This window comes from Halichoeres trimaculatus, unplaced genomic scaffold, assembly GCF_033239565.1.
Source record: "Halichoeres trimaculatus isolate MK-OKI-2021-1 unplaced genomic scaffold, fHalTri1.1 fHalTri1_scaffold_2, whole genome shotgun sequence".
NCBI lineage: Eukaryota > Metazoa > Chordata > Actinopteri > Labriformes > Labridae > Halichoeres > Halichoeres trimaculatus.
Genome location: NW_027437180.1, coordinates 9520502 through 9544172, shown reverse-complemented (window position 1 = coordinate 9544172; position 23671 = coordinate 9520502). Strand labels below are relative to the sequence as shown.

General features: G+C 39.3%; 1 protein-coding gene across 3 annotated transcripts in view; it reads left to right on the top strand.

Annotated features, from left to right (window-relative positions):
- The window catches only part of neurl1aa (neuralized E3 ubiquitin protein ligase 1Aa), a 78401-nt gene extending 65467 nt beyond the window's left edge, over positions 1-12934 (top strand). Inside the window, exons 5-6 of one of the 3 annotated variants that reach the window (XM_074662111.1) lie at positions 7090-7239; positions 9896-12934. In XM_074662111.1, coding sequence (XP_074518212.1) covers positions 7090-7239; positions 9896-10137 — 392 coding nt within the window. In that variant the 3' untranslated portion in view covers positions 10138-12934. The remainder of the gene's footprint in view (positions 1-7089; positions 7240-9895) is intronic. The other 2 variants (XM_074662100.1, XM_074662090.1) reach the window with 2 other exon arrangements.
- Positions 12935-23671: the final 10737 nt, after the last annotated feature.

The following is a 23671-nucleotide window of genomic DNA, read 5'->3' as shown; positions in this document are numbered from 1 at the left end:
TCCACCCCTCAGCCGCACCCACCTCCCTCGTCACATACTCTGCATACCTCCCGTGCTCCAGTGGAGGAGGCTCTCCCTGTAGATGTATGTGCCAAAGATGGATGGATAGCGAGATGGACAGATAGCAGCAGAGATGTGGCCGTGGAGAGGCAGCCTGTCCTCACAGCTGTTCACACAGGTCGCTTTAATCTAGCAGAGAGCAGGCGGGATCAGGGCCGGGCACTGTAGATCCTGCTTCAGCTGCCTGCCATGGGAGGTGCCTGCCTGCCAGAGGGATTAAAAGGGAGAGATGGACAGAGGGGACGGAGGGGGGACGCTGAGGGAATAAGGATTTAGTTCCACAGGGGGACCTCTGTGGGTCGAGTAATCGGGTAAGAGGTGAAGTACGACAAGTGCAGCTGCACACAGGAGTTGACCTATCAACACTTACAGCATGACGCCATTAATCTGAGCCTTAACGCTCATATTTATTGTCTTTACACGGCATGTTGTGACCATAATCACAGCAGTTTTCTTCTGCTGCTCTGATCCCCTTTTGCTATCTGATGATGAAAACCCCAGTTTGTTTTGTTGAGGAGGATCAGTGTGTTGAATATCTCACTCTGGGTCCTGGATCTTCAGGGTTAAGTGTCCTTTGGCACTGACCGTGAACCCAGAGATGCTCCTGGTGGCGTAGCCAGCAGCATGTACGTGCATGTGATTGTGATTAGTTAACATCAATAGGCCCTTTACACAGCAGCCTCTGCCATCAGAGTATGGATGTGGTGTGGTATTAACATGAGGGCTAAATACCTAATCAACTGATGACAAAATTTTAGTTTTTTTTTTCTGTGAAAATCATCCACCAGGTCTAAAACTACTAAAACCTTTGATAATTCTTTTTTTTTCAGTGTTCTTATTAGTAGTGTTTTTTCCAAAATTGAGTCCCCAACAGTCTCAGCAATAAGGAAATTTAAATGAAAACATTGCAATATAAATATATAGGTATATGCATTTACCATCACCTAATAAGTAAATGTAGGAAATATTTACATATATTCATAAATATTCACGTGTGCACTCACCAGCAGACAGTAGTATTATTAACACAGATGAAAAATCTTTATTATTCTAGTGGTGCACTAATTGCCGGAAAAAAATAATAAAATAAAATAAAAAAATAAATGAAATTATTTTTAAGATACTGAAGAATAAATAAATAAACAAATAAATTCAAAAATACTAAAGAATAAGTAAATAAATTCAAAAATACTCGATAAATAAATGAATAAAATAAATACAAAAAGAAAACTGGGTTTTCTTTTCCTGATTACAATTTTAGAAATCTGCCCAAGCAGCTAAAATCAAGTTCAGAAAAAAACTAGATCCTCTAAATCTTTTTAATAGTTAGAGATCTCAGTGTGTGAAGTTATTCAGAAATTGTAAAAAAGGTCTCCACACATGATAGAACCCTTCAGATTTTACATTGGCTTTGTCTTATCTGAGTGTAGCTTTGACCTCTTGTACTTCATACTCTTTTGAACTATTTTGCGAAATAAAAAAAAATACTGATTGACTTTGAAGCTGTTTTTGTGTCGTGTAAAAAAAAACATTCACGGCTTTTCAGAAATGGTTTGCAGCCTGGTCTCATGCTTACCGAGAACTCCTGATTCCTAGAATGACTCATCCTCTCCGTGATGCTTTTTTTTTTTTTACAGCCAGTGATGTCAGTAACCTGTGGTCAGTTGACCTTATAAAGTGTTAAAAAAAAATTCTCATTAAGTATTTTTATCAGCCTTTCAGAACTCGACCAGTGTCTTGTGCAGCTGGGGCTCAGACACAGAGTCTCTCAGTCAGGAGGTCAGGGGTTCAATCCCTGCACCTGCATCACCTGCAGGCCAAAGTGTCCTCAACAAGACCCTGAACCCCAAACTGCTCTCACTGTTGTCAGTTTCCTGTTCTGTTGTGGGAGATTTTTGAAGTGTGTTGCTGGCATCAATTGTAAAATGAGGATATAACTGTGGAAAAATAATTTCAATTCTCAGTTTTACAATATTTTCTCTTCCACACATTTATTTAAGCCAGGAATCGTCAGAACAGTCATGGACTTTTCTTTTAAGACAAATTATCTGATTATGTTGATACAACAAAGATTGTTTTTTGCTCATAATGATTTTTTTTGTCATTTCAACGTAACAAAGATGGGGATAACAAATCCAGTAATAATGTATTTGTCTTGATTTCAACAAGCCACATTATTAATGAATTCGTTATGATAAGGAAGTGATCTTTGTTATATCGAGATAATGAGATAATAAGTCATGATCATGAGATAACAGTGCATAAAAAAAAGAAAAGTCCCTGGCAGTTTTTGGCCTCTGTACAGTCTTTTTGTGTCACCAACTAAGCAACTTTATGGCTTATTAGCGTCTTTTCAGACACCTCATGCAACGCTTCGAAAAAAAAAAAAAAAAGAGCAACAAATCTAGAGACTTTTAGAGACTCTGATGTGAACAGGTACCACACTCTCCTGCTGCTTTTCAGCAAGCAAAAGGTTCTCCCATGGACCCTCCCCACTCCTTAAACACCCACAGACAACACAGCCGACACACAGCAGCCCCTCCCAGCTACAGCCGGAGCAGGATGAACCTCCACTTCTGGACGCAGATTACAAATGACCGTCACATGAGCATGTGTGTAGTTTTAAACATATTACAGGTGTTTCTCACTCAATTTTTGTCCCTCCAGTGATGTTATCCTTCTTTCTTTCATTATCCCTTTTACAAATTGTTAACTATGCAGATTAGGTTATGTTGTCATTTAGCAACTTCTGGTGACGTTTAGGACAGACAATAACTACTTTCCTCACACTGTAGTTGGAAACACTGCATGGTCTTTTTGGTCATATTTTACATCCCAACTTTTTTAGAAACAGGTTTCTAATTCTGTCAGTAAACATGATTTTGAAAATACACCTTGTTTAAAGTTATTTTTGTTCGGCTTTATCACCTTTCATTCAGTGAGAGGTGTGGAAATACAGGAAATTTGTTGAATTGAGATTGAGGGCTGGCGAGTAGCAGAGGGTCATAACCAGGAGTTTAATCAGCAGCTAATGACAGTCTCTGTGCACGGTGCTTTGACCAGGAGCCCATGGCCCCCGTGGCAATGAGAGGCAATTTACACCTGTTAAAATCAGCATGGCAGGGAAAAGTGACTCATCCTCAATTTCTATTTTTTTGCAAAAAATTATGCATCCTCCAGCTTTAAAAAGGAAATCATCCTATTTTTTGTGGTGTTTTTTCCAGAGCATGTCAAAAAATAAATCAACATGAAACTTTCGCAAAATGTTGTCCAGTGTTTTCACATGCACTCCAGCAGTGACAGCCAGTTGTAAGCTGATGGTGATGAAGTTGCCATCCATAAGCGGTGTTTACTGTCTTTCGCCGCATGTATGCTTATACATGTGACTTGCAAACATTGTCATGCAACCAGGATATCAAGTGTCACTCCGCGTGGGGCAGCCCTCTCTACTCCAGGTGACCTCTTACATCACACTAAGCACACTGTACATACAGCAGGAAACATGCACACTCCAGGCGCCAAAGGGCTTGGGAGCACCAGGGTAACCCCGGTATGCAAACAAAAGAGATTCCTGTCTAACCCTGCTGGTCCCTAAAATATCACATCAAACAGCTGCTGAGACCGAGTTCCACCAGTGACATGAGGACCCACCAACTGTGAGCACAGCCCTGCCAGTCTTTATGACCTGCCTTTTATAGGCCAGGTTCTTTAAATGCCAATGGGCCATCATTGGCTTGGCCCTGAAATGAAATCATCCTCTGTCTGGTGTCCGGGGGGCATGTGATGGATGGATTGGACTGCCTGTGCAGATGGCAGCAGAGATGTGGTCTGGCAGACTGCTGGGACATTGGTTAGTGTGGGACTGTCATCATGATGTTAGCGGTCAGTGTTGACTGTGACTCTGCCACAGCAGATGACTCTGCTCTCACTTCTTTCCTCTCCCTGTGTCAGCTGTCCTTCAAAGCAGACACGCTGCGAGCTGCTCCTCAGAAAGACTCACGGCAGCGAGGAGAAGCTTTCTGATAAAAGTGGTCCTGAAATAGGATTGTGACCCGCACACACAGCAGCTGATCTGTGATGCTGTTGTTGTGCTATTTTTGACAGCAAGCTTGAGGGAAGGTAATTAAAGTAATCAGCGTTTATGTTGGGAAGCAGCAAAGCATTTGATGGGAATTCTTTGCTGATGATTATATGGTTGCTCTATAGGGCAGCTCATTTACATCTTAATTTGTTGGGTATATTGGTGTCTCTGCAGCACTTTTAATGGTGAACTAAGTTCTTTTAAATGAGAGGGAATACCACGAGATCAGTGGCATTAGACATCGCCAGGGGGAAGGATTGAATGAAGCATTTTATTGGTAAAAACAGCATTATACTGCTAGAGCTTTTAATGTTAAAACTTGCTTCTTAGAAAAGCAGTTTATTATTGTTGAGAAGGAAAGTCTTCAACAGAACATTTACACATGCACTAACATAAATACTGAATTTTAACTGTATTTAATATTACACACTGTGCCTTCAAACAGTATACATTGAACCTTTAATTCTACAAACTATCTTTAAAGAGGAACCACTGTCACCTTAAATAATACAAACAAAAACTTTTAAATACTAAAATCTGCACCCATTAAAAACCACACATTGCAGCATCAAATATCATCACTGTCCAATTAAGTACCATAAACTTGACCTTTATATATCACACACTGTTTAATAACAGTATCAAATACAACACAACACATCTGTAACAGTTTTTAGAAGCAACCTGAAAACCTGCCTTTTTAGTCTAAGATGTTAACCAAGTTTAATTAATTGATTTATTCAACAAGTTCTGATCTTAATCTTTTTTTTTTAATTTTCAAACAATTTTAAGTTTTTAAAACTACATTTATTTATTTATTTATTTATTTATTTATTTATTTATTTATTTATTTATTTATTTATTTATCTAATAAGCCATTTTTTTCATGTGATACTTATAATATTACTTTATATATTTGTTCTTATTCTACAGTTTTTTGAACTATAGTTTCTTGTTAGCTGCTGTAACTCTTTAAATTTCCCAGTTGTGGGATAAATTAATAAGTATTTGATCTTATTTTATACTAAGCTTAGCTTAATTGCTTATTTTAATTTTAATTAATTTTTTTTTAATAATTTTATGGTCTTTTTAATACTGTACTATTAAATTTTAGCACAGCATCTTGTTTTAGCCTTTTATTCTTTTAGTTTTTATTTTTTTATTTTTATTTTTATTTTTTTTTCAACTTGGTTGTTTTTCTTTTCTTTTCTTAAGCTTCAGTGTTTCCTCATTAAGATGTCCTGGTAAGGTTTCCTCAGGTCATCAGCACAGATTTTACACATGTTGTGTTCCTATGATGCACTGGCGTGAGTGGGTTGTGTGCGTTTCAATGTAAAATTGAGGGGTGGGGGTGGAAAGTGAAGGGTTGTGTGTTGATGAGTGTGTTTGTGGAGGGGTTGTCTGGTCACTTTATTTAATTTTATTATCATTTTTAATTTTCGCTTTGTGCTACTTTTTTTGTGTGTAGGAAGAGCTATACAAATAAGTTTGACTGATTAATTAACTGAAATATCCCAGACTGTACCTTTAAATACCACACTGTGTTTCTGTCTAAACACTACACACTTTGCCTTCAAATGAAGCACACTGTACCTTTGGCACATTTAAATAAACTCCTTTCTTGGGTTCTTTGATGACAAAGAGTGTTTTCTGGTTAATCTGGTTACCGTGTGAGGGACAGAGTTTGGTGTGCAGGAGATTATGTGAAAGAGAATTCTGACAGGGTGAAACAAAACCCCAATACAAAGCGCCTTATCCGTCAGACCTTAACCTATCTGTTATCCTGTTTAACACATCAAGTATTGATCTAAAGACTGCATTGATTTCAAAACAGTTTAGTCATACAGCCCCCTTTCTTTCCTTTTTTTCTTTCTGTTTTTTTTAAACAATACTTCGAAAACGTACTTGAATGCCATGCTGATGTAAAATCATTCAAGTTAATAGTTTAGACTTCTTCACATGGAGTGATCCTGTGTGATGTGTGTCATTAGGTGTGTCACCCAACATTGCTCTCTTCAGAATCAATGAACATTGTTCTGAAGACCAATCAGAAACAAGTGTGGTACACAGCTGGTAATAAACGCTTTTATTTACAACCCTTACTCTGAGTTTATATTGATTAACTCTTGAGTGATGATGGTTAGGGCGATGAATAGTTATTTTCTCCTCACTAGCAACTTGCTAGCTGTGTCTGTTTATTGATGGGGTGGTGTTCACTTTGGTTTATCAGGGATTTTTTCACAGGTAGGCAACTGCCTCAGTGGATGAGATTAACCATTCATTAGCAGAACAAACCATAGCTGTGGTTTGTGGATAACACTTAGCAGGTGACGCTGGTCCAGCCAAAACAAACCAGTGGATCTAAAACAGGCTCAAAGGCTCCTTCAACCCATGTCAATCGTACAGCAGCCGAACAGACTGAGCCGTCTTTCGAGGCATCGTTGGCATTTCAACGTGTGTCCCTCAAACTTGTTCCTGGAATTCCTGTGTGTTCCTGGTGTCCGGTGTGTAAATATAGGACGTGGAAATAATGGGGGATGCCTGCTTTGTTTTGAAATGCACTTAACCAAAAAGAAGTGAGGCAAGAGCTCTGCTCTCCGCTGATGGATATGTGTTTGTTTTACACACTGATGCTCTCACAAATTAAAAGTGCTCTCTCCAGAAACATGATCCCTGAAGTAAAAAATGAGCTAATTCTGCTCCAGCTCATTGTTTGTTGTGAAGTCAACAAAACGCACTGCAGGGCTGAGGAGAAAACGCTGACAGTGAGGAGAAATATTTGCAGCATTGTGCTGTGCCTTTGTGTTGCCAGAGTAAAGAGCCAAACTGTTTTATTACTTCAGAGAAATCACAACTTCCTGATTTTTTTTCACTTCTTGCAGTTGAGGAACTCCAGTTCCTATTAAAGGGTGACAACTAATCCCCCTGTGTTTTTCTGTCCCGGTTAGGTTCTACTCATCTGGGAGACCAGCGTGCCACATCCAACCCCAGCTCCCCCTCCTCCTCCCCACACACCCCCAGCGCCCTGGGCAGTGGCAGCTCTGATCCGGTGCTGAACGGAGGTCTGTGCTCCGCCGCTTACTGCAGCTCAGCTGGGGGTAGGTCCACCCGGGAGGGAAGCTACTGCTGCAGAAGAAGAGAATCAATCACCCCACAGGGAGCTGAGGGGAAGCCATTATAGGACAGTAGCAGATGTCATCCTGCAGTAGTTAGGAACAATGACCGGCACTTCATTGTCCCCTTGATGCTGCAGCTGCAGCTGGAAGTAGAGAAACGTTCGGCACGTGTTGTTGTGTTACAGAGCAGTGTAGACAGAGTGTCTAGAGTTGTTCTTGGAGAAAGTTTAGGACAACACCAAACTCTCTCCTGAGGCTGACTCAACCCATGTGACTTCACTGTTTTTATTCCAGACTTACAGTTCATCTTTTATTTCAACCAGTGAAGTTTGTGGGTTACTGAATAACATACAATAGCTGCATTTTGAATTCTGTTTTTTTTTTTTAAATCTTTGTCCAGAAACAACTTGAGATGACTCAATTTTTTAGGCCCCATTTACATGACATTTCATCCAAGAAAGCTAAAATGCAGTGAAAACAAGGTGAAATAATAATAATAATAATAATAATAATAATAATAATAATAATAATAATAATAATACATTTTATTTGTATTGCCCTTTACAAGGATAGCAGTTAAAAAGAGAAAAGCAAAAAAAAAAAAAAAGTGTTTACTCAAAAATGCTGAGGGACAAAAAAAATGCTGTAGTCAGCATGCCAGGCCTGTAGTTGGCGCTATAACTGTTTTGTCCAGAAGCTGCTTTTGGTAGCTCTTTATTGAAGTACGGTTGGGCCGATCATCTGGTGTGTTGGTGAATACTAAGTGCAGAAGTGGAGCAACTGATGCTTATTTTGTTAAAGACAGTCAGCAGATTGAGCAGCACAAGCACAACACGGTAGACCTAGACGATAGTAACAACAGTACTGTTTTACTGTTGTATGCCCTTGCATGAAGGCAGCAGAACGTCAGCATTTCTATGGCTTACTGTGGCGGCAACGGTGGCGGCAGCATTACAGAAAACATTTTCAAATGTTTGCGATTGAGGTCGGCTAAAACATTGTTTCTGTCTAAACGCGCGGCTGAAGCGCAATGGAACTTTTGCGTTTCATCCTAACATTGTTGTGTAAATGTCCTCTGAAGCAACATGCCTCAAACTGCTTCTCTTTTAAGCTAATCCTTGCATAAATGACATCTCATAACAATATCTAAAACAAGGAGCGTAAAGTAGCACCTCAAAGTCTAGCTCCACTCCGCTGTGTGTTGACTGCGTTCGTGAGCTCCAAGCAGCAACCTTTGGTCTAAAAATATTTGACAGTATTTAACAAAAGTGCTAAATCTGCTGCTTCTCAAGTGTCCACTTGAAGCTGGCTCCAGAAGTGCCAGAAGTAAGATACGCACCAAGCCAAAAAAAGCTTTACAGACTGCACACACTGTTTGTGATTTTTTTTTTTTTTTTTTTAACTTGGCGGATTAGAGGATATAAAGATTCCAAGTTCGCCCAATCAGAGGTCATGTGTCCCACAGGCGCCCTATAGCTGTACTCCCAGCCCCCATCATTTCCAGTATGGCTATGACAGCTGATTTTCTTCCAAAGTCTGTTTCAGAAACAGACGGGTGACTTTAGGAAGACTATGCCATTAATCATACCGTCTATGGTCAACTTACACCGACTCTGTGTTCAGGCTGTATGACTGACAGACAGCTGGCGTCGCAAAACTGAGAAGTTTCCGCTCTTCCCTCTCCAGGAATACATCTCTCTTCATTCATGTTGGACTGTAAAACCTCAAACCTGTTGACTCCTGGTCTGGCTCCACTCACTGTGTCTGTTTGTTGTTACAATCAAGCTAAATACGAACTGGTTTTGACACAGTTTGTTTTATTTTGAAAGTCATTTGGTGTCTTTACATAGTTTCCGTGCACAACTGCCTGTCCCACTTGATCTTCTGCACACTAAGGCCCCGTTTACATGACGCCGAAAACAGTCAATTCCGCAAACATTTCGTTGCACTTGGCCCTCCGTTTGGACGATACCACGTTGTGTTTTCACTGAAAACGCAAACTTTTGAAAACGCTCCCCAGAGTGGAAAGATCTGAATCCGCTCCTCCATCCAGCTTCGTGTAAACACAGAGCGGAGCGTTTCAGGGTGAAACGCTGACGTCACCACAGTTTCAGGTGAAGGCTGCACGCTCAGCCAGTAGGTGGCGGTAATGCGCTTGTTGGATTGCAGACCGTCTCACGCAACAAAACGACAGAAAAAGAAAGAACAGAAGAAGAGACTTCTCCTCCTGGAGTCGTATGAACGCGGATCGTTTTCACGCCATCCTCATGTAAACGCGGGTGGCTTTTGAAAACACAAAGGAAGAATAGTTGCGGGAGTCTCCGTGTAAACGGGGTCTAAACTTATCTGTCACAGCTCAGCGTCCTGGTGTAATTCAGCTGTAATATGGGACAACCAGCAACAGCAACATACATAATTCTTGAGGGGCAGAATGAGAAGGATTACATTTAATGTAAGAAGAAGCTCAGGTTATAAAGATAAGGGGCAGAAAGAAAACAAGAAATCATGAGATTTCATGAGTGGCTTAAAAGGAAGAAAAAATTAACTTACCTTGGCTCAGCTAACTTTAGGAGACACTAAAATGAACGTGTTTTATCTTAATTTTAAAAATCTTAATCTTGTTTCATTTTCTCTACAGGAACAACTCCAAACTCACCAGTCAGCCTCCCCAAGTCCCCCACCTTCCCATCAGGCCGTGGGCCTTGGTTGGACGAGTGCTCGATCTGTTACGAGAACATGGTGGACACGGTGATCTACGCCTGTGGACACATGTGTCTGTGCTACACTTGTGGCCTCAAACTCAAGAAGATGTCCAACGCCTGCTGTCCCATCTGTAGGAGGCAGATCAAAGACATCATCAAGACCTACAGGAGCACGTAAGGGGCCAGGACGGCTGACGGAAAGACGGCCTCCCTTTGAACAGCGTAATCCCAGAGTCAGGGAAACTAATGTCTAAGTTCAGGGAATATAAACTCTGGTACACAAATCTTCGTTGGTTGGACCTTTCAAAAGCTGGTACTGCTTCTCTGGAAGGTCTTTTTCTTTTAGAGTCGTTGATGCTGCCTTCCTCCAGAGGAAGCGCCTGAAGAAACATGGGAGGTTCCACTGAGGACTTCATTTCAGCCAGAAGTGTCGGCTCTCTCCTGGGATCTCGATAGACTCTGAAGAAGACAACCAGTTTCAAACTTCTGTGTTTTGTTGAGCCATGTGTTCAGATTTCAGGACTGCTCCACTCGGGGGCTGAATGTCTCAACAGTAGTTCTCTTAGAGGAAGCTCTGGATACGTCTCAGACCTGGTGCAGAATGATGAAAAGCACACCTGCAGCAGGTTACATCTCAGTATGTCACAACTTGTGTCTGTGTTACTGAGACATTACAGTAAAAATCAGTCTGAAAAGATGCAGTGATGGATTTCTGTGACGTGGTGTTGGCTGTCAGTGAGTGATGTGCTTAGAGATGGAAGACAGTGCTGAGTAAACTAAGTAGGATTGTAAAACCTCTTGTACTCGTATAATCTAATGTACCGTAATGGTAGTTCTATTGCAAATGTCGGTGGTAGCTATGTTGTTGTGCTAGCTAGCTGCTCGCTCCGCAATTTGGTATGTTGCACTGAAATCTGCTTCGTCCTCTCTTTAATGCCCAGTTACTAACAGAGGACAACAAAACCTGCACCCATCAGACTCAGCGGCTCAGAATCTGTGAAAGGAAACTGAAAGAAGAAAAAAAGTAATTTGGATTCACCTCAGGGTTAGCAATCTTTTGAAAGAAGATTTGAATTATTTCCCCAAATTGTACCCGTACCCATGCCCAGCGCACTGTGAGTGAGTTCCTCTAAAATAAGACCTAAAACAATGTGTTCAGTCAAAAAGATTGTCTCCTAGCGATCAGGATGGACCACAGATACATCACAGCCTCCTGCCTTAACCCAGATACGGTTCATTTGTCTCATGCAGATGAATCTGATTCTGTGTTTTTCCAAAGCCCCGGACAAATCACCAAATATTGCTGTCGTGTGGCACACACTGTTTACTCAGAGGAGAAAAAGCACACACATTTAGAGATATTTTTGTAAGATAACTCCATGACATTTCCAATATTTATCTATTGAATATTTATAAACCTTTTGACAGGCCTTTCACCAGCAGCAAAGATCATTAACAGAATCAGTTCAGGGGCAGAGTTCAAATAAAACTCTTATTTTTAGTGTTTATACAACTCCTTTTCCCCGATTTCAGTTAAAAACGTCTTTACAAATCCCCCTCTGTAAAAACAAGACCTCAGCAGTAAGCCATAGCTTCTTACAGGACGGCTCTCAAAGCTCACCGGCTGTTTTATTACATTCTAAATTGTTCTTTATTTTGTAGATAATCGCTAAATGGGGCTGAAACCATGCTGCTAAGGTGTTTGCCAGCTTTCCTTACTGAGCTAACACCGCAAGTGATGTTTCACACATCCCTCCTCCCACTCCACAGTTCGATTACGCTACTGCTTCAAGTGTTAAATCCCGTCTGAATGTTATCTTTCTGTACTTGGAGAGATTTTTATCTGTGCGCTCAAATTGAAAACTGAAACTAAAAAAAGTTATGTCTCTCTTTACTTTATTATAAGTTTTCTGTAAATTTGTTTTGGTGACTGCTCATGGTTCTTAGATTTGTTTTCTTGTTTTTTTTGAAAACATGCGAATCTGCATTTGTTGTTTTGTTATAGAGAGAATATAGAGGGTTGCTTGTACCTTAGTGCAATAAGAAAACGTTGCAGTACACAATCAAAAACTCATTGCTTTGGGTGCAAGTTACAAAATCTTGGTTATATTACAATCCCTGTAATTCAGGTGGATTTTTTTGTTTGTTTGTTTTTATGTTATTTTGTAATTTATCTTCTTGTGTGTGAGCCTTTGTTAGAGAGCCCTCCTAAACTTTCTATATTTATATTTCTTATCATTTAATAGTCTGGAAGCCATCACTGTATGGGAATGATAAATGTCACTTTATAAAGCTACTGATTGTAATGTTGTAAATGTTTAGGCCAGCGTTGCTATGGCTTGTTTTATTTCGTGCAGACCAAAAAAAAAAAGTTTTTAATTTCATAATTTAAATGTTTTCTTCTCTGTGTAAAGTTACATATTTCAATTTTCCTACATAAATTGGTCAAATTTAATCTACAGGTTTAGCTAAAAAACAAACATTGGCTTTAGATTTATGACATGGGAAGAATCTGCAAACATGTTTTAATGAAAGGTTGTAATTCCATTCTTAAATTTCAATTTGTAATTTAAATTCTCCACGCTCAAGCTCCTTGAATGTTTTGATCCTGTAAATGACTATTTATTTATTTCTTGCTTTCTTTGCCTCTGTAGAGAAACGAGCGTGTCTGTCCGATCAGCACATTTAGAGATTCTTTCTGTAGACTCTTGGTACTTTTCTTGTCATGCATGAGTCAACATCGGGACCAACAGTAGACTAGCATCCAAGTGGAATGCAGTTAGTGTTCATGTAGACTGAAACCAGTGGCTAGAAATAATATTTAAATGTACGGCCATTGTTGTGACACAGCAGCTTAAATACTTAGCAGGCCTGTATTTGCTTTCTTTTTCTTTAGAAACAAAAAAAAAGTGTTTGTCTGTGAGCTCTGTTCAGTGTGAGTCAGCTGATTGTGGTTAATAAACTTTTCAAATGTGTTGAAGCAAACTTGTGTTTCATTATTGAAACCATATCTGCACAGTGACACGATGATGCACTTTGACCTTATTATTTGAAATAGATCTGTACCTCTCATGACTGAAGCCCGAAGTCACTCAATACTATAGAGCCAAGGGGACAGAAGCTGGAGAAAAGTGATCATCAATTAGTGATGTGCACGCTACCACCCCTGTGGCTTGATTGTTCAAAAAAAAATGTGCTAGTTGTATCTACCTGTCAGCTCCAAATAAAGATACAACTTGAAAAAAGGAAAACATGTGCTTCAGTGCTCCTTTGGGAGCCAAAATGCTCTAAAGTGTCCCCCTGGTTAGGAAAAACAAACAAAACTGCCCTCTTGAGTGAAAAAATGCACTCTCAAGTGACCTTTAGAGAGCCCAAACTCACTATATGCTTTTTTCTTTTTTCTTTTTAACCCCCTGCCCTTTAAAGATTCTGTGCAACCCACTGTCATCCAGGAAAAAGTGGCCACAAAGTTGGATGTCAGTTTATTGGTTCATTGGTTTGCCCCATGTACACAAGTCCCAGTCAGCGATGAATGGACAATGTTTACATTGCTTTGACCTCTCTAAGAGCTGTTAGAGAATGTGCCTCTAATGGCAGAGGCTGCTACATACGTGTGTAAACTAATCCTGTTCAAACACCACTTTCACAGCCAGCAGGGGCAGTTTAGTGTCTTGCCCAAAGACACTTCATCATTTGGACAGCAGGACCTCAAATCCACCCCTTAATTTCAAAGAAGAACAACAGCTGGCTCTAATCCACAGCAGCCCCCACCTGGATCCTAGTTTCCTCTATTTATTGTTCAATCCTTTTTACTAGACACATGAAAATTTGATTTTTGCAGAAAAAAAAATGTTCAAACAAAAGTAAAGTAACATGTATCTAGTAACATCTCACTACATCTAGACTGTGTATAGGCTACTTATGTAAAGCTACAGCTCTGTACATTCCACAGAAACTCAACAACTGTAAGAGCTGACGTCTTTAATTAAATGCTTTTATCATGATGTGAAAATGTGAAAAATGTCAAAAAAACACATATGAGGAACAAGATTAGATTAAAGTAATGAAATTATGCAAAATAATGATAATGATAAACTGATGCCTGAAAATAGTTCAAAATGCAGGATCAGAAATAATTGGAGTTTAAATTAATTGCAGGTCAAAACAATCCTAAAAGAGCTGGGAGGAGTTTGAAAGTGATCTTGGAAAAAGTCTCCCTTCTAGATACATGCCTGATCAAAATGCACACTTTAAAATGAGATTTTAAGAGCCAATATTACAGGTGACAGGTTATTTTAAATAGTTAGTTTTTAGCTTCCCGAACGGGTGGACCAGGACTGGATTGATTTACAGCACGTCTAAGTCTCTACGACAACACCACCCCAGCTGACTAACTTTAGTAGAGAGAAGAGAGATCTGTGTTTTTCTCTGCTGAAAACGATTTCTGTGATTAATTTTGTAGTGATGGTGAACACAGGAGCCAAACTGTCAGATAGAAAAAGGACAGAAGAGAAGAAGAAAGATAAACAGGAGAGATAGAGTATGAGCTAAAGGCTAATTAGCCTATAGTGTATCACTCTATAACACAGGAGCTAAACTGTTTGTGCTAATGTTCATTCCAACCCACAGTCAGCAGTTACTCTGCAGTGGTCTGTTCAAACTTGAGAGTCAATCAATAAAATGAAGAGTGAGCTGCACTAAATATAACCAGCAACTAAACTACTTACAAACTGGCAGTGTTTACTTGTTGTCACATTAGCCTACAGATATGTCAGAGCATTGGGCTAACATACAGCTGGCTGCTACAACGTTTGCTTGATGTCATGTTTCAAACAGTATCACTATGTAACTGTACTTATAAATACCTTACCTCAGCATGTCGTATCCAGTAAAAAGTTGTCTTAAAAAAAAATAAAAAAAAAAATAAGTTGATTTGACCTGATCTCCTTTTCATTCCGAAACAAACACACACCTCACTAAAAGTAATTTGCGACAGTGTGCAGATACTCCAGGCCACAAGGTGGCAAGGGAGTGCAATCAAAACAGATCCTCCTCATAGCATCTTTAAAACATCATGTAAAACAATCCTGATCCTGATCCAGCCTTGAAATAATCCTGACATTTTTTCCCCATGTCGCCCCTTAATGGAGAACATTTTCCTTGAGAAGAGGCAGAGTTTTCTGTGATGTGACCAATGTACGTAACACTGCAGAAAAGTGACTTCACTTGTCATCAAGTATCAAGAGACAATTGAGGGATGGCTGAGATTCGATCTCATCAGTCTGTGATGATGGGACAAGGATGTTAGACCACAACGAATGACTGATTTTTTTCAGAAATCACTAAAAGAAAATAGTTCACAAATTGCAGGATCCATTACTTTTAAGTTTAATAAATATGTCAGTAAGAGCTGATGACCTTCAGTCATTTTCACAAAATCAAATGTGGCCCTCTTTGAACAGAGTTTGGAAACCCTATCACCTTCTGAAATCAGTCTTAGGAGCAGCCTAAGGCTTTGATCCTAAAATGATTCAAGGTTGCGACCTTTTTCCTAAAATTGTAGATTGTCCTGAGAGGCTGCTCTACCTATGGACAGACGCTTTGTCAGGTCTTCTTGCATGTATCAGCAGACACTCAGGTCATCACTTTAGTCACTAAGGGTCTGCATCATGCACTTGGTTTGTACTTTTCATCATACCAGGTAAAAGCAGCTGACATGAACAGGGCCAACCCGTGGCATAGGCAGTATAGGCAAATGCTAAAGGCGCTGGCAATCATGGGGGCGCCAGCGCAGCTATCTTTTTTGTAAAAAAGAATTTCCAGACTTATGTTACAAGAGAATCCTACAGAACATGACAACAGCCTAAAAAAGCCCTGTTATCCTGCACTCGGCTTGGGACACATGATCACAACATCAACACTGCTCTTCTTCACCTGTACATTTGTGGACGAGGTGGACAGGCAGTTTATGCTGCTTAAATGATACTAACCTACAGTACGCTAAATAACAGGTATCATGTAAAAAAGCTAAAGCCTTCAGAAGCCCTGGGGCGAAAGAGAAGAAGAGAGGAGGAGGAGAAATGCTAAAAAAACAGAGGTATGTGCGTAATGTTATTTAGAAGTTTAACTCGCAGTTATGCTAGCTTGTTTGTAGTCCCATTTGACTGTGTAAGTCCTAACTTCTAATAGTCAATGTCAGTGATTTTCACTTCTTTTTAATTAGGTAAACAAACATTTCCATACGTGTAGATAAAATAACCAGGTATAGAATTACAGCTTTTCTTTTGTGAGGCAGATATCGTTGGAGTCCTGCTTTTTAGTAGCATCATTGTGCACTTAGTAAGCAAATATTCAGCTGATTTTAAATACAAATATTGTAATAAATAGTTTGAAGCACACTTGCCCTGCTGCTCTGATGAAGAGAAATCATACCTAGGAATTAAGCTTTTCAAACCCTTGCTTTATTATCAATACATATTCACTGCTACTAGCTTGACTGATATATGTCACTCACTTGTTTTCTTATTTATTGTATGTTATTAAAGGTTCCTGTGATATAGACATTTTCAAATCTTCAATTTGTATTTATAGATCTTTGTATTTCAGTTTCAGAAAATTTTAATTATTTTTTTTATCATTTAATTTATTTTATTTTGTATTTATTTAAATTTGATTAAATTTAATTTGCAAGTTTTTCTTTAATAGAAATAAAGTCACTAAAATGTAGAGCTGTATGATAGTTTTATTTAAGTATGTACAAATTGTTATTGGTGCTGAAATAGAAGGGGCACCTGATGAAATCTTGCCTAGGGCACCAAATTGGTCAGTGCCGGCTCTGGACATGAAATATAAATCCATTAATTTAAAGTCTACATAGTGACATCTAACAGTGGCACCAGTCTTTGTCTCACTTTTTGGGAAAACATAGAAATGTTTCTGTTTGGTTTGATAAGTCAGGATCTAATTAAAGCTTTCTTACCAACTAAGAGGCAAAGATTGAACTAAGTTGATTTTCTTTCACTGAGACACTTGAATATCAGTACCTACACATAAGTAGATCTTTATTTCATTAGTTGTCAGAAAAAGAAAACAGAAGGGGGACTTAGTGTGGATGAGCTGACTCAAACAGAGATTTCTCCTGTTAAACTACTGAAAAATATTATGAGACCAAGTTTGAAGAGTTTAAACAGATTTATTGAGTGTTTTGATGCTTTCTAACACACAAAGTTTGATAGTTTGTCCCCACAGATGGAAGTATGCTCTGTGTTGCTTTTATGATTTGTAACAGCCATTCCACTTCCAGTTTTTCAGTGTGAGCATTTTTCTTCCCAGAGAATAAAATCTGCTGCTCAAAGTTTAAAGCATTCATGAGTCGTTGGCATGACACCAAAAATGTGGCTCATCCTATTACTCAGACCTTGGGCTGTGCTCTTTGAGGTGCTGGGCTGAAACACAATGCTAAGTCATGTGGGGCCCCTGTGCTCTGTTACATCATGTGTTGTGGCCTCTGTCCCAGCCTAAAGCAGCTGTGGGGCCTCTGGGTGACAGGTAGGGGATCAGGACATCAGAAGAAGTTTCCAACTCTGAGACTTACTTTGTAAATATGCTCCTGTTGGAGTAACTGCTCTGTAAATTCATGAAGCATCTCCAGCAGATGCTTTGACTTCAGAGCTGCGTGATAGCCATCTGCCCGTCTGCTGCTCGCCGCTGTATGACACCCTCGAACAATAGAAGTGACTAAGGAGTATGAATAAGATGTGTAATACTCCCGTGAAAAGAATAATCCAGATAAGTGTATCTAATCCTCATCATTGTTCAACTGAACATTCATAACCCTGCCAGAGACCGTCTTCTGTCAATGTTTGAACCCAGTGTTATTAGTTCTGCTGAATAAAGACGGCTAAGACGGAGCAGAATTCCATCAGGTCTCAATGTCGTCGCACATATTGAGTTCATAACGTGGATGTTCATTCTATTCATAGGAAAACCTGTGGCCTCGCTGTCGGTTCTCTGTGCTGCACAAGCTGCAGGAGGCAAGACTGGTTCAAGAGCGTCATCTAGTGGAGACCAGGAGGTAAATATCCTCCTGAGTGTCTGTGGAAGCAAGAAGGTGTTCTGTTCCTTTGGTGCAAGCTTGAACTTATTTCCCTGTTACCAACCAATGAAATTTACCAACGTGTCATTCTAGGATGTTGAGTTTGTCTAAAAACATTTTCAGATAAAGTCACTACTGATTGTAAAATTTGTATGGTATAATATATATATATATATATATATATGTATATATATATATATATATATATATATATATATATATATATACATATATATATATATATATATATATATATATATATATATATATATATATATATATATATATATATATATATATATATATATATTTATATTGAAATATATATATATATTGAAATAGATATAGATATATATTTCTTATATTCTTTAAAATTTCGTATTTTATATTTTATTATCGTTTTTCTAATTTTATCGTTATTGCATCACTGCACTTTTTTGTGAGCTGCTGTGACAAGGGGGATCAATAGAGAATATTCAATTACCACAGAACCATGAAGTTACAAACAAAAACATCACATCTTTGCTTTTCATTCAGCAAAAAGTTGTCAAAGGAAATAAAAGTAGTTTTGAAAAGATCTGTTCTCTATTCATCTACTTCAGAAAGACATGCATGCCTTGGTAAGAGTCACGTCTTTGCAACGATGGGTAACAATGCTCATGGGAAACGGTGTCTTCATCATGTCAAGGCACTATGGATTCCAGCCTCAGGGGCCGTTTACACGACAACGGTTTTAGGGTGAAACGCAAAAGTTTTGTTGCAGTTCAGCCTCGCGTTTACACAGAAACGGCGTTTCAGCCGATCTAAAACACAAACTTTTGAAAATGACCTCCAGAGTGAGATTTTTCTGAAACGCTGCCGACATCGCTGCCGTGTAAACAGTAATCAGGCGTTTCCAGTGGAAAGGATGTGCATACAACAGGGCAACAGTATTGTTGTTACGATCGTCGTGGTTGGCTGAAATGCAACAAAACTTTTGATTTTCATCCTAAAACCGTTGTCCTGTAAACGGCCCCTGAAATGCTGCAGACACCTGCAGGCCTTGTATGCTTACTACAGCATTTTCAGTCCCTCTGCATTTCTATGATTAAATGCATTTTTTTCACTGCATTTGAGCGTTTTCAGGCGAAACATTGTTGTGTCAACGGGGCCTCAGTTGTCACTGCAGTCAACACCAAACAGATCGTCCTCACAGAGCCTTTAAGTCACGAAATGACACCATAGTTACCTCCATGTCAGCACTGATGTGGGGCTTATTGCTTTAAGGAAAAATAATATTGCTCTAAAAATTCCAATGTTGATAAAATTCAGTGGATTCAACCTTCACTTGTGTTGAAGATAACTGTAGGTAAACTGAGTGTATGTAATATCAAAGGTCACTACAGTTGCTCAGAGTGATTCCTCATTAAGAGGTTGAATGTTTCACTAAATATGCACGAGCAGCAGAACCAACAGTTATTGTTCTCAGTAAAATACATCAGACTGATGGAGTTGGCAGACAAGATGAAAAAATCAAATAAAAATAAAAGAGCTGCTTAGCTCAAACTTTGGTTTCCACAACACTGACACCATCAATAAAAGATTCATGTCATTTGTGTTGGTTTGACTTTTTTCACTACATAAGTGACAGAGCAACTTTAATAGAAGTGAAAGTTTCTCACTCCAAATGGGAAAAGCCATTAAAGCACTGTCTCACTTTTATTTCTGGCTTTACATTAAGAGCTTAAGAGCCTTTGAGTTCACAGTTTTGGTACTAAGGCTCTCAACATTGTAGATTTTCAGCTTTAAGGCTTTTCTAAATGCCTTGTGTGCTAATGGGCAACATTAACAGACTTAGCTAACGTTGAATATTTAATATACTTATTAAAGTTTACTTTACTAAGTAAACTGTCACACAAAAGTGGAAAGACTGGAGTTGTCAAAAAATAAAGGTATATTTATTGGCTGCCAGCCTTCTGAGTGCAATGGGAAAAAAAAAACAGGAGTGGGACAAAAAGAAAAGAAAGACTACAATTAAGACTATTTACTCTTATTTTTAACAACAGTGAAGTGAGTAACACATTAACTGAAAAATCCACTTGAAAAAAAACAAATGTCATACATTGAAAAATCAGAAAAATAAAACTTTTCAAGTAACCTGGCACATCTGCCACCAAAGCCCAAATTTGCCCTCTCTTAAAGCATTTAGCATCACCCAGTGGGCATGGGAAGTTATGCTATTTCAAAACAACTTTTATATTTCTGTAGTGAGGCATTTGAAAACAATTTATCTGTAATACATGCACAGTAATCATTTCAAACCTTTCTTCATCCCAGTTACTTGCATATTTTCTTAAATAATTAAACTTAAACTAAAGAATTGATTCTGCCACTTTTTGGCAGAATCCTCTGTTTCCCTGCACAAGTTTTTGTGGTTGTTGCTGTGCTCAAGAAACCAATGGTAAACATTTTTCCAATTAAAAATCATATCTAACACTCATCACTGAAGTTTCACTATCAGGAGGAGTCAGCAGGGGAGATTTTGAGTCGATGATGTCTCTCGTTGGAAATTCACAACTCTGTGCTCTTTCAAAATAATAGGAGCCTACCTGCTCTGTAAAAGTTAAAGTTTGCAGCTCATGTTTAAGTTTTCACTTGCTTGAAGACATGACTAGCACTAAGCTAGCTGAGCTAACTTGGCTAACTAGCTATTCAGATAAAACTAAATAACATCTTTTTATGTTGCCGAGTATAACACTAAAGAACTGCTTTGTTCTTTTTTCTATCTTTTTTTTTTATTATTATTATTTATTTTGAGTCTATGTGATATGGAGACAAAAATAACTATCATATCAAGGACAATGCTAAAACAGCTAGCATGTTAACAAAATTTTAATTGCTTGATATAGTTTTATAAATGTATGCATTCATTGTTTTAGTTGTTGTTTTCAGCTGGAACCAGTTGTAGCTCTACAGTCCCTACACATCAAACAGGGTTATTCTTGATTTGCCCCCTCCTCTTTTGTGTTATCCCTGAGGGAGAGGTGGGTGTTCATTGGGGCCCTAGCCCGTGAAACCAGGCAAAGGCCCTATTGGAACCGTATGGATTACAATTAATGCCCGAGCCTGAGAAGACTCGTAAATGTGGCCAGAAACCAGGAAGTAATAGTGACTGCCGTACAAGGTCTAATATCCCTCAAATGTCCCACACACCATCAAGGTCCATCTCCAAACACTTTTATAACTATAAATCTCTGCTACTGCAATAGTGCCACCCTCTGGAAATGCATGATAACATTATTCAGACAAATTGTCACATTTGGTCCCTATTTTGAAGACATCACCTCACCATGCTGGACTGCTCTTCACAAGCATCACAATAAAACTGTAGCTCCACCTATTGGAGACAAGTCAGGTTAACGATGATTCAAATTTCTCATGTACACTTGCTGCGGGGACCACACAGCTTCCTTACACATGGCTTTTGGCTGAGCCAGATATTGCTGCACATGCAGCTATATTTTTTTCTTTTATTTTTTCCCATCTTTTTGTTTATTTTATGTGCTTTTGCTCTTTGTTGTTTTCATTAATATGTCTATTAAACAGATTTTATTCTAATTTTGTTTGTATGTCATGTTCAAAATGTCATTTTGTTTGTTTCAGTGGGGTAGCTAAATGAGTACGAGCTTTGTGCTGGCTGGCGTGCCCTGAGGTTTGAGCGAGCTGAATGTGCTTTTATCCATGCAGGAGCAGAGACGTGCTGCATACTTGGAAAAAAATGAGGTTATTTCTATCAAACAGAATAAAATAAAGTTCCTGGTGCCAGTCGTCTCTTGTAGAAGAATCAAACAACACAAGGCAGCATGGTGGTAAATGGATGGCGCCGAGGTTCCTGGTTTGATTCCACAGCTGGACAGAAGTCTTGTGTTGGTTCCCTCTGGGGGCTCCTGCAGTTTGGTCACTCTACAGTAGTTGTGAATGTGTGTGTGTGAATGGTTGTTTGCATGTTGGACATGTAATAGACTTGTTTCCTGCAAGGGGTGTACCCCGCCATGTGCCCACTAACACCTGGGATGGAGGAAGATGATGGGTGGACTCCCAGTTTAGCATCTCATGATAGACGAAGTGGGCAGCTAGCTGATGAACAAAGTACCAAAGTCTGTCCTGAGTTCAGGAGCTAGACCCTTAAAGGGCAACTCTGTTTTTTTGACACCTGGACCTTATTTATAGGTGTGTGCATGCTCATTTACTCACTCAGACAAACATTGTGCAGCTCGGAGTCCTTCAGAAATTATTTAGATCCAACCGATTTTAGCCACACTTAGCGGGGGCCACGGCAAGGGAGCTTCAGCGCGGGACATAATCTCTGCAAAATCGCTCATTTCTGCTATATTTTTTCATCCATCGCTATCCATCGTCATATATCGTCATATCCATATCACAAACACACTCCTCTTCTGTTGCCATATGCGAACACGGTCCACAAGCGCACCACCAGTTTGCATTGAGTCGTGGACGTGCTCCTGTTTGTTGTTCTCGAGCCAGCTCTTCATCTCTCTCCCTCTGCATCTTTCTTTCATGGAGCTCCTCGTCCGTGTACTCAGGCTCAAACCGGTAAGGACAACCGTCAAACTCGAAGTTGTAGTCTGAAGACGATAGACGAGCTGACTTTATGATAACACTGGCGATGGATGAAAAAATATAGCCGAAATGAGCGATTTTGCAGAGATTATGTCCCGCGCTGAAGCTCCCTTGCCGTGGCCCCCGCTAAGTGCGGCTAAAATCGGTTAGATCTAAATAACTTCTGAAGGACTCCGAGCTGCACGATGTTTGTCTGAGTGAGTATATGAGCATGCACACACCTATAAATAAGGTCCAGGTGTCAAAAAAAACAGAGTTGCCCTTTAAGTCCTGATTTTCAGGAAGAGGACGCTAAACTAATTTAGCTAATTTTCTTAAACAGGGAGAGTGGATATTAAAGTTACATTTATCAGCAACCGAGTCATGTTTTGGAACAAGGGTTTCTTGTCTATGAGATATCATAACAGGAAATAAATCTGGCCTAAAAACATCACCTTGAAAAGTAGTGCATCACCACTGCTTCTTTCAGCTTTTAATTTGAAATTAGAGATGAAAACTGTCTAAAGAAATAATCTAAAGGAGAAATGCATGAATGATGGGAGAGCTCAAACGATAGCCTGACCTACAGAAAGGCTATCTTTATGTTAGAAGGTGAAGATTTGTGGTGTTACATTTGGATCAGGGTGCGCGCATATTTCATGTAACTCTGGCCACAAGTCATAAATCTCTCCACACAGATTTGGATACAGGAGCAAAACCTCTCGTCTCTCCTCTTTAGAGGGAAACTGGGGCTCCGAGAACTCGTTCGTCTTCATTCATTGCTCTCAACCTCCTCACACTATTCCTGTCATAAGTCATATATATAACCAGCTGTATTGTTCTGCTGTCCCATAACTAAACTCACTTAATCTAGCTTTCAAAATACACCAAATAAAGATAAATGTCTCAATCTGTTATGTTACTGTCACATGCTATCTCTGAGCAGGGAGCGGGGGCTGCCGCTCTTTATCTGGAGGAGCTCATGAGACTAAAAGCAGACAAATAAATGAGGAGCCAA